Source organism: Phaethon lepturus, unplaced genomic scaffold, assembly GCF_000687285.1.
Source record: "Phaethon lepturus isolate BGI_N335 unplaced genomic scaffold, ASM68728v1 scaffold16139, whole genome shotgun sequence".
Lineage (NCBI taxonomy): Eukaryota > Metazoa > Chordata > Aves > Phaethontiformes > Phaethontidae > Phaethon > Phaethon lepturus.
Genome location: NW_010564276.1, coordinates 1089 through 13633, shown reverse-complemented (window position 1 = coordinate 13633; position 12545 = coordinate 1089). Strand labels below are relative to the sequence as shown.

General features: G+C 35.6%; 1 protein-coding gene across 1 annotated transcript; it reads right to left on the bottom strand.

The window, feature by feature from the left end:
• Window positions 1-1842: 1842 nt before the first annotated feature.
• Window positions 1843-12118, bottom strand: MFSD8 (major facilitator superfamily domain containing 8). The gene is made up of 11 exons (XM_010294831.1): window positions 11995-12118; window positions 10937-10980; window positions 9503-9743; window positions 9064-9177; window positions 7522-7666; window positions 6710-6768; window positions 5502-5610; window positions 4255-4389; window positions 3281-3384; window positions 2926-3185; window positions 1843-2163 (listed from the first exon to the last, which is right to left on the bottom strand). The coding sequence occupies exons 1-11, from the start codon at window positions 12116-12118 to the stop codon at window positions 1948-1950; spliced, it is 1551 nt and encodes a 516-aa protein (XP_010293133.1). The 3' UTR covers window positions 1843-1947.
• Window positions 12119-12545: the final 427 nt, after the last annotated feature.

Below are 12545 nucleotides of genomic sequence, written 5' to 3'. Positions count from 1 at the left end.
TAAGTGCAGTTACATTTCATTGCTAACCAGCATAAAAAGAAAAAAATAAGCCCTACCTGTGAGTACATGAATGTGTTTTTAAGAATGAGAGGATGATAATCCATTAACAAGCAAGCCACAGCTTAAAACACAGCTGACCTAGGAAAATAAAAACAAGTCTCTTGGCCACAGAATTTTAAACCTTGCTTTCTTATTTTAATTGTTATGTAAACATATTAATGTGCATGGGCTACCCCTTTTTAGGGACATCCTGGACATCCTGTATTCTACAGGTGTTTGCTGCAGAAGAGACATGAGTCTAGTTTTATCTCCTTAACCCTTTAGAAGAATCCCTTCAAGTACCCAAATATTTACATGTTGGAAGTTAACTATCCTGAAGAACAACAGTAGTAAAACCTCTAAAACATACATTTTCAGCAAAAACTAAGGTGCAGAACACTAAATCCTAACCACGCTAGCAGTTTTGAAAACTCTTGCATTTCTCATATCTCAAGTAACACCAATTTCTCATGACTTCAGTAACTTTTCATTATTGTAACGCCAAGAGCTTCACTTGGAGTCTGTTTTCACCACCAAAACAAAGTATTTCTGGTACTATTTATGATGAGTTAGCATATAAAAGAAATGCTTATAAAAGCAAAGTCCTTTCTCAAAATATTTTGTGATTCTGCAGTAGGAAAGCCTGAGAGAGAATAAAACTTCTGTATTCCATTTAGTCAGTTTTGAAAAAATAATTTAATTCAGTAGTTTTTTAGTGTTTGAACAACTTAATTACATTTAATAGATTCAGTAAGCATCAACTATTAAAGACATACTAAGACACATTAAGCAGCAGCTGCAACTCATACTGGAATAATTCCATTTTTTTTCCCCCCATAGTATTGAAACAGATAAGACAAACCCATACAACAGATGAGTTTAGGCCCCATTATGAAGGAAAACTATTACTTCACTTTCTAAAATAAACACTGAATGATTCAAACATCAGGAATTCCTGTTTCTCACACCATATTATCAGAAAAAATACGTCTACAAATAATAGTCAACATCCAAGGAGCCACTTTGTTCCTTTTCACTAAATTAACACTGGTTGCTCAGCACAGTGTATTCATTCTCACAAATGACAATGAAAGTGTAAACTATCACGCTTAGTATTTTCCTCTTGTAAAGTAAAGCTGTGCATAATTCAACTCTGTGCAGGCTATCCTTCTTGCTACAAAAAGGGTCATTCAGCAAAACAATAGAAGAAAAATTGCACATACGGTTCACTGTAGTTCAAGTAACAGCTACTGAGGCAGTGATTTTCGATGGCTCTTCACCAACTTAACTTAAACACCCAAACCCCACACAAACTGCTTGTGAAGTCGGCACCTACCTTCCTCTAGAATTCTGTCACATTTCGCTGGAAATCCTGGAGAAGACGTATTGATATGTAAGAGTTTCCAAAGTAAGTGAGACATTTTGTATTAACCAGCGCTTACAAGCTATCAAACCAAACATCAGAAGGTTGACTCAAGTAGTGATGTTTTCATACAAAGTGCGTACAGCTCAACTAATCTTGTAGTTACAAAAGTTACTAATCCTGATTCACGGAATCAAGATGATACTTCTTCTACTTCTTCCTGGAAAGATGCACAGAACTTGTGACCTTCACAGGGGCATCATTTAAACTGTACACATTTCAAATGTGCCATTGTATTGACCTAACTTGCTCACATCCCTTCCTCTGCTGCCAGAAAAGCAGGATACAAAAGTTCTGTGGCAGCAGGTGTAGTCATATATTAGGATATGACCAAGCTATGTGTTCTGTCAAGGTGTAAGTACAGGTGTACAGTTCTTAGCACACAGCCAACAAGGTCAGTGGTTAGGTACTCCTCATTAAAAAGTAATAATAAAACCAAGTATTATTTCTGGTTGGTTTTACTTTTTTTTCTTTAAAATACATATTTAACAATTCTCTTCTTGCATCCTTCCATATCTGACAGAAAACGCAATAAGTCTCTTGTATACTATCTCCAACAGTAAGAGGGAGACTACAACTACTCCACAGATTAAGCTAAATGCCCAGCGTGGTCCCAGGTGAGTGTATATTTGGCTCACAAAAACAGGCCCAAGTATTCGTGCTCCACTTCCAGAGGCAGTTAACCATCCCATGTAGATACCCTAACAGAAAATCAAAACCTTACATTAGCCATACAGGAATTATTTGGCTTGACAATAATTCCCACCAATTATCCTAATTAGAAAATTCAGAAGTGTTTAAGCAATTGCTTACCTTTCTTAACTCATTAAGATACCGAGTACTTTGTTTCTAGAAGTACTGCTCAGCTTCTCTAAGCATTAATTCAAAGGCTCCACTGAGCTAATATTCTATAGCTTTCTAATAAAAAAGCATTCTGGCTCAAAGCATTTAGTCTCTTACGGCAAAATATAACATGGGAAAAATGAGATAAGTGGTGAAAAAGGAAGAAAACCTTTTGTTAAGCAGTAAGATCAGCTTGCTATGTGTTTCACCACCGTAAAATGTCAATAACTAGAAGTATCATAGCATTTGTAGTCTTTATATAACATACTTAGTAAAAGGAACATTATTCCGTACTGATATTCCAGATATATAATTGGTTGTTACAAAAATTACTCTTCCAGAACAGTCGTGAAAGTCACAACCTTTGGGATTAGCTGTTCTGAAATTTTCACGCTGCATGATTTGCCATAAACTGTACTATAAGCCTTGCTTACTGATTCCTCTAGGGACTTGCCTTGGATTTTAAAAAAGAATAGAGTTCCTGGAAACTTCTGCCCTGGTTGAAACACACTATTATTTGGCTAATGAGAAAAGGAATTTTAGCTGGATCCCTCATTCTAATAAAGAGGGTGCAAGTCCTGGAAAGCAAATGGAATAAACCATTTAGGCATCATGCTTACCTGAGGCTTTGGTCCTAGAATTTTTGAGTATAAAGTGTAGGACATGACGTTACAAACTGGATAGCCCAATCCTATTAGTATGTCAGAGCTGATATACTGGGCCAGATAGATCATAGGAGTATTCAGGCACCAGGACTGTGTGACAGGGCAGCCTACGGGTTCTACTGTGTGGTTGGATGGAAGGTGCATTGCTTGCAAACTCCAGAACGGCATTAACATTTCAGTGGAAATTGTTCTGGGAATGGAGTTATTCTTTATTTCTGTAAAAACAAGTTATGCATACTGTTAAGAAAAAATACAATAAAAAGCTTTCAGTAAAACGTTGCAATGTAGTTCAGTATGACTTGAATTATACCTTGCCACTGGATATTTGGTAGTTTTTTCCCCCAAGGCAGTAAGATAAAGAATCCAACCAAGACAATCAGTAAGCCTCCATGGAGTATGGCACGCTCACCAGTCCTACCAAACAATGAAATTACAATTAAATATATCATTTAATTAAAGTAAAATTTATGAAGGTGTGTCGTGGTTTAGCCCCAGCCGGCAACTAAGCACCACGCAGCCGCTCACTCACTCCCCCTCTCCCAGTGGGACAGGGGAGAGAATTGGGAAAAACCTCGTGGGTTGAGATATAAACAGTTTAATAGGACAGCAAGAGAGAAGGAAACAACAATGATAACAACGATAATAATACCAACAAAGGAATGTACAAGAACAAGTGATGCCCAATATAAAATTGCTCACCGTCTGGCGATCGATGGCCCATCCCCGAGCAGTGATTTCCACCCCCCGGCCAACTCCAGTTTATGTACTGGGCATGACGTTGTATGGTAGGGAATATCTCTTTGGCCAGCCTGGGTCAGCTGCCCTGGCCGTGTCCTCTCCCAGCTTCCCGTGCATGCCCAGCCTTCTTGCTATCAGCCCAGCACTAGAAGCTGGACAGTCCTTGACTACTTAGCAACAGCTCAAAACATCAGCACATTATCAACAATTTCTCATCCCAAATCCAAAACATATCCTCACACTAGCTTCTGTGAAGAAAACCAGCTCTATCCTGGATGAAACCAGGATGAGGTACTAATGACATAGCCCATTAGTTTTTTGAAAAGATGCCTGACCAAGACACCTGCAACAAAACCTGCAAAATCACAGTAATTTAAAACCTTTGACACAGCATCGTGACTGTATCAAAATCGGAAGTACTTCATTGTCCTAGTAAACCCAAATTCATTAACAAGTAAAAGACTTAAGTGGATTTGGCCTTGCCATAAAGTTTCTCACATTTAGCAAACATACGTAACAAAATCCCAATAAACTCCAAAAACTTACTTTTTAGATAGCGTTTTAACCACCATGAAAACAATAACCGATTCAATGCCAACCACACTAAGGATTATTCCATTATAAAAAACGGCTTCTTTCCTGGTCCAGGAATACATATCCATCGTCAATGGAGTAGCTATACTAAATTGACAGAACAAAATGACATTAATTAAAGTAAAGCTTTTTCAACACAGCCCTTTCCATACATATATTAGCCCAAAGATCACACACAGTGGCACAGAAGCCTTTCCTCCTGACAGACATATCAGAAAACACAGGCTAGTTATAAACTAATTGTCATGCATCATTTATTAAAAATAAATCCACTAGAGAAACTCACAACTGCGTTACACCACCCATACTCTGAAGCATCATTATCTATTTCATGAAAAGATGATGGAGTTAAAGCAAAGCAATGGTAATACAAAGAAAAGAAAAATCAGGCCCTGTGAGTATAAAAATAATAAACATTTAATACTGTTTCAGTTTTAGCAACCAACCAGTCTCTTAGAAAACTGAGTTCCAAAAATAATGCAATTGAGAGATGTATTGTTAAAAGAAATTTTAGCTATGTTAGAGCTCAAAAAACTTACAAAATAAGTCTTATACTCTCAAAGTATTTTGTAAATTTAAAAAAGGAAGTATATTTCGATCTGAGGTAATGTTGCTATGTTTTACTTATTTTCTTATACACAGATGATCTGGGAATAACATACTTCTTTAGGTAAAAAAAATGACCATGTAAAAGAAAACATTTAAGAATACAATTGCATTAACTATATCAAACAATTGTTTTCATCATTACTGAAGTAATCATTACTAAGAGCTTCACTGGAGCTTTTGGCGCTAATCAGAATCATACTTAGAAATCACATGAAATTAAAATAGAAAGCATAGAATAAGGTACTCAACTGAAGATAGTTTTCTCTGAAGACTTTAGGTAGCCCAAGTTAAGCTACATTTTTTTTTTTAAAACACTTAAAAAGTTGAGGATATGGGTTTGCATCCATTCAAAAACTTTCACATTAATGTTTCATATGCCACAAACTGTAAGCTACATATTTTTAGTGATTACTGACCTTTTAATTCATTACTTTATATTGGTATACATCAATTTGATTGCATATGGTTTTGGACTTCTATTTATGAAGAGTATGGTTAAGAAAATGAGTGCAGTGGAAAAGCCTTTCTATGCACACCAAGTCTAACTACATTAATGTCTAAGTATTTTGAGAGAAAATAGACAAACTTACGTTTCAAAGACAGCAAACACAAACAAGATGACAAAGAAAAGAAAATTGATTGCTACCACAGCAACATGGTCAACGTCTCCTTCTGTGTCCTGATCCGAAACACCACTTTCTGCAACAAAACAAAAGACTCTCAACTGCAAACTGAGCTTTTTTTACACCACCACAAATCACAAACTAATGATTTCCTTACTCTTGTCAAGTATTTAACATGCAGGCTGGTGGGCAGGTAGGGCAGTTACATTTTGACAATCCAAGTATAAAGTTTTTAAAGCAAAATGGAATTGTTGAAACTTCAATTCAATGTGGGAAAATTATTTCCAAATTGGTTATACCATCTCTTTTCCCACTGTAATGCTTGAACTGACAAGTCCTGAGCAACAGCAAAATAAGCAAACTTCTTTAAATACCTTAACAATGGAAACCAAAACACTTTCTGTTCCCCTCACAAGGTCAAAAGTACATAGAGCAGAATGCTCTGCACTACCATGTAGCCTTTATTCCTCTAACCTGGGCATAGTATTTTCATACACAAACCACCTGTGTGTGGTGTGCACATATAGCTCCCTTTTTAAACAAAAAAACAATGCAATACTGAAATGGGTGACTTCCACAGATTTTAAGAGTTTTAAGATGACCTTTCATATACTTTTTATTCTTCAAGTGAAAGGGTTTCTCACAATGTTTTAAAAAATTTGAATTGCCTACAAAAAGGGTATACATTGAACATAAGCTGTTGCACTGTATGTGGCAATTGCCGTACTTTAGTCTCACCAACCAAACTTGCTTATACAACATACAGCTTTTAATAAGATGCTGTATGTGAAAGCTGATATGCAATAACAGTATTACTCAGCATGATACAGAAGAAAAGAGAAGTATGACTGCAGACTAGAAGTTAAGGGAGGGTTTTTTAATGTACATATTCACTTAATCTTGTCTCTTGGAAAAGACAGTTCCAACGTGAAAATCTGGAAGGATCCATATAGTTGTGGGTTTTGGGCTTTTTTGCCTTCTTTGTTACCAGACAGCACTATGGACACACCATGGACTTGAAGCAATTTCTGGACCAGTTAGAAAGAGAAGTAGCCTATTTTCCACTTTGAGTTCCAAATGCATCAGACTTTAGAATGCTTCTGACTGCTTGTATGTAATAAGACAGTACTTCAAAATTATAATCACAGAGTAAGTTGTTAAGAAAACACAGGTACCTTCTCCTTCAAAATTGATACTTTTGCATTGCCGTCCCATGTCATCCACACGATGCTCTCTAGAAATTTAGAACTGTTTTCATTAATACATGTATTTATTTCATCTCCTATTGAGTCAAGTTTCTATTGAAATAATTCTAAATGGCATAATCTTATATTCTAATTATTCCCACCTCCTTTGAACATCACCTGTGTAGTCTACATTTGACTGCACTGGACACCACCATATTCAAGAAAGACAATATTCTAGTGGGAGAATATCACATTGAGCTCAAAAAACTTACAAAATAAAATTATATCCTCTAAGTATTTTATCAATTTAAAAAAGGAAGTATACTTCAGTCTGAGGTAATGTTCTTATGTTTTACTTATTTTCTTATACGCAGAAAATCTGGGAAGTGTGCATCTCTTCCCTCACTGCCACAAAGCGGTTAATGCATAAAATCAGCCCTCAAGATTCTTAAAGGAAAGACACAGTGTGAACCCTAAAGACAAGCTAACCTTACCTCTCCTTTAGAGAAGGGCAGAAACCATCAACACTAGAAATGTATCGAGGCCAAGCTAATAATCTAACAACTGTAACTTTTTTCATCAGTTTACATTGTAGTTGTCACATCACTATAATTACTTTATATGCATAATGAAAAAAGATATGTATTAAAGAAGGTAGAAACCCTGAAAAATAAATAACAGCTTATAGTTTTAGCACTCCAGACTTCACGCTTATTACTCCTCCTTCTGAGCAGCGTATTATTTGTTACAAGCCACCCACTAAAACAAAGTAGAATACGTTTCTTTTTTGACTTGATTACCTGAATATGGCAAAGATGAGAATAATATTAATAACACCTAAGAGAGCTCCAAATAAAACTGGTGCAGTATACATGTTCAGCTGAAGATGAACTAATTTCCATGTTATTCCTTCTTCTCCAATAAGTGTAAAACATGTCTGAAAAACTTGAAAATATAAATGTACTAAAAAAATCTTGACAATCATTAAGAAAATATTAGAACACATATATAATAAACACATAAAACTGGATAAGCAATGTTGTTCTAATTGCTAAGTAAAATTTAAATATTCTACCTGTCAAACATTTTACATTTTGAGAATCCGACTCTAAATAAACTGATGGATACCAGTGGGACCTCAACTAGCCAGAAAACTACTTGGTTACATACAAATACACTGTATAAATAACAACATGACACTTAAAGAACTGACACTTAAGGAACTGGAACTGAATTCTGAGTTACCAATGGTTAATTTTCTTGGCCATGTGCAGACAGCTGATTTACTATTTTTCTTCTTCCTTCTACATGGAAAACCTTGGGACTGGACTATCCCTCCTGCTAATGGCAAGCTACAGAGAAGTTGTAGGGGCTTTTTAATTAAAATTTAAATTGGTGCAGAGCAAAAGATTGTAAGATCAGGTCATTTGCTTACTACTATTAAGAAACAGACCGAGAGTCCCTATCAAATTAGGAAAGGGAATTAACGAAACTTATACTCTATGCAAATCACTCGAATACAGATTTTTTGTTGCTGTAGATCCTTTAATGCTCCATCGACAGCACTAGTAATAATCAACTGGAGAAAAAAAAAAACCTTTCAACTCTAAACATTCACCTCATTATATTACCATACACAGAGCACTTCAGCTCTACTAATTAGATAATCTTAATCTCCAGCTACAGAAGACAAGTATATCAGTAGAGGCTGTTTAGGACAGAACTGCTGGTCTCTCTTTACAACACAAGGCAAGTCTAATATTTCTCCCATGGAGACAGAGTATCTCAGGAGGCACAGTTACCCCTGATCTAGCAAACACCCCTTGAGCTCTTTAATTCTTTAGCTCTCTGTAGTACCTGTGCTATGTCTTAAATTTTTTGCCAATATGAAGATACTGTGATCATCACTACAAGATCAGAAAGATCTGTTGGATGTTATTTTCTACAATGTGTGAGGCAAGGTGAAATTTTCAGTCATTTTGGAAAGGTGGAAATGTTTGCTCGAGTACAGTAATGTTAAATTCCCTTCTCCATCAATGAAGTGCAATTGGGCATAGACTATTTAGTGCATAGTGGTACTTTTTTTCCTGCAGCCAGCAATCCAAAACAGCTAGTTTTTAACTACAAACAACAGAATTTCTTTGGACTATTTCATTTGTATATTTGAATATTTCATTTGTATTGGCATACACAAGTATATATGATCCCATTTATTCAATTTTGATACCACTGACAAACATGCCTTAAAATCCCCAACATACAGCTGCTGAGGATTCCTACTTCCAATGCCCATTTTCATCCTAAAAAGTATTAGAGAAGTGAGGAAAGAAGCTATGCTTTACCTGGTCCTAATATGAAGCCAACTGCTTGGCAGGCACTGGTATTGGCCATGGCACTTGTTCTTTCCGTAAGGGAAGTTGCACCCGCTATATACGATCGAACTACAGCTACATTTCCTTAAAAAACAAAACCAAGAAAGCGTTCGTGTAAATACCAAGTTATATACTTAAATTATCTAGTTACATTTATTTTAGGGTTTGGTTTTTGTCTTATTTTGCAAGAAAATAAAACCCAGAACTCCCTCTAGTATTAATACACAACTGCACAATTACACAATTTTATTATAAACTAGTATTGGATGACTCTTTGCTTTGTTAAGTAGTAAGTTATCATTAGTTATCATTCACATAACGGTAAATACAATACTAAAATATCATGTTAACTATCTTACACACGACACAATTTAATAATTTTCAGAAATGTAAATTCTGCTGTGGTTACCTGCTCCAAATCCCACAAGAGCACGTGCAGTCAGCATGTAGTATTTGTTGTGTGAATGAGGTACATGGACATAGGCATAAAGACAATTAGCAGCTACTGAAATAGCAGTTGAAACAACGAGAGGTTCTCTCCTGGGCCTGTAATTGGACCACAAGCCAAAGAGGGGAGATGCAACCATTTGGCCGATGCTGTATGAAGCTATAATCCAGCCCAGGAAACTCGCATCTGCTGTCGGATCAACCTGCAGAAACAAATTAATCAATTCTATGGGTAAAGTATTATAGTATTTTATAATGTCAACAAAACCATTTTAGAATCAGTACCCTGAATACCTAAGACTCCTCACTGTAATTCTGAGGGGGGCATATGGCACTATGCAATGCAGTGTCAAACCTAAGCTATCGCTAAATAATTTAGAGTGTCTACATGGCATTGTGCAGCGTTTAGTATCAATACACCACTCCGGGTCTCTGAAGCAGTTGTTTTCCCACAGTACTTTGTCTGGGGCTATAAACCTTGGCTAACTCCCTCCAGCAGTGCACCAAACCAATAAAAAGTGCTTGGCTTCCAAGACTTGAAATGGCTCAGTTGCAGCAAATTCAAATAGTTTTCATACCGCACTGCTGATGCTATAGGCTATAGACATAACTTAAGCAGTATGGTAGACAGTTTACATGCCAGGAGCAAGGAATCACTCAAGTCATCTCTACACAGGCCTGAATCTGTCCTCATTTACAAGGCTGATTGATGCATTTCCTTTTCTTCTCCAAGAATTCAGCACCAGCCTCAATTTTAACGATACCACTAGGACCCTGCCCTAGGATACCTTGGATATGTTCTTCCAAACTTGCATTTGGAACTGCCTTCTACAATTCCAGGTGCAGTAAAATCCTAGCATAGATTAAATTAAAGTTTGAGAGACCTTTTATGCCACTTTTAAAAAGAATGCAACAAAGAAGGGAAAAAAAACCCAAACAAACTAAAAACACTATCCAGGAACACAGGTAATTCCCTATTAAGGATATCAAGAAGGTCTATGCGCAACAATTTACAGAGCAACTTCTACCTTCAGCTTCCCTTTTTTTTTTTCTTTTCAAAACACAGATGAGCCTTGTGTATTATGTTTTAACACTACAAATGCATTCAGATAAAGAGATTTCTGTTTGATTCACTGTCCAAGAAAACAGTGAAATTATATTGGAAAACCAAACATTTCTGGATTACAATGTACCTTTATCAATTCAGGAAATCAACTGACAGATTTTACATGAAATAACAAAAGCTGTCTAAGTAGATGGCAAAACAAAAGTCTCTTATAACCACACACTTCCCTTTACTGTTTCTTTTCCTAAATAAAATGCCAAGTTTTGTATTACATACTTTCTGAGCAGGAGTTTTCTGTCCTTATTCATTTAAAAAAACACATTTACAAACCTTTTGGAGATATGGCCACACAGACATAATTACAATTGAGAAACCTGCAATGCAGTAAAAACATAACAGAAGTTACTTTATTTGCCATGTTTATCAGTAATTCACTTTACTGAAACAGTTATTAAAGGTTCATTCTTCTGCTCCTAAGTGTATTATAGTCTAAAACTGTGCATCAGTCTGTCACCTCAAAAAATTACATATTACATACTCATTTAAGGAGTGATAATTCCTCCTAAAAGGAGGAACTATTTTTAAAAGGACATTTTATAGGTGCATACACGCTAAACAAAAAAACCTCTTATGAAAAAAATACTGATTTGTCAAGCAAACTGCATGGGGTTTTTCCTTCCACCAAGGTCCCCAGAGTATTAAGAATTTTTTGATATACTGACATACTTGTATCCATTTATCAAAGAAATTCTAAGTCATCAAATTAAAAAAAAATCACTTTTGAAAAAAAGTGATATTTTTGAAAAAATATGTTTTTCAAGATCATTTCTACGTCCAGGAAAAAATCAGCAGAAGTAAAAAATCACCAGAATTCTCATTACTGGGGCAGTTATTTAGGAATGAAACGGTAATTTGTTCTGCAGCAGAGAGGCAAAATCCCATAGGAGAAAACAAGTTCTCATACACATTTTGAACATACATTCCCACAAAGATCTTACCTTTTAAGAAGTCAGCATTACTTCTGTTTTCATTCCCTAGAAGTTTCACTTTGAATGATAAAAGTGTGACCCCTGTTTTGTTTGGTTCTGAGCAATAACCTTGCTCTGACACTACCTTTTACCCTGAACTATTACAAAGCCATAAAACAAAAATTTAATATGTCATTTAGTCTCAAAATAGAGTATTATTTAACTTATCTTATTAAATGTAACTCTCTGATTTGCTAGTCCTATCTTCTCTTTTGAAGAATTGGAAAGCGCACCTTTCTAAGGTTATAAAAGAACAGTAGCATTAAAGGAGGTATGTTGAGATGTAGAAAACCCTGTAATTTTCAAACAAAAATGTATTCATTAAGCAAATAACACTGAAATCCACCTGTGTTTACTCACCTACACTACTAAGAAACATAGTAAGATACATAATCCAGATGGATCTCCACCTGCTCTTGTAATGTTCTTGTGTTTCCACAACATCCCTGTTTTTGAACCAAAAGTCAAGAGAGAAAGAAATCATTATCAGATTCTTTTCTAGTTGTTCCCACAGGACACTGAAATAATTTTTCACAAATGTCTCAATACAATTGTGTAAATTGTTAGGCAGGAATGGACTTCCACACAGCAAAGAATACAGAGAATTTATTTGAGAAGCAAGCTAATTTTTCACTGAAAAATACTAGATTGACAAATCAAAAAGCTAACAAATTCTGTCACATACCATTGCATTCAAATGTGACACAAAGAGATAGAGAGATCTTCAATTCTGTAATCTTTGTATAAACACTTTGAAGCATCACAGATACCATGTATAAGCCTTAAAAAGTGTGTATTAAACCCTAAAATCCGAGACATCTTCTCAGAACTGTGACTTTAAAGCAAAAAAAACCTCCAAACCTGAACAACTATTTATTAAACTAAAAGGTATGGCCAGTCTATTCTTACCA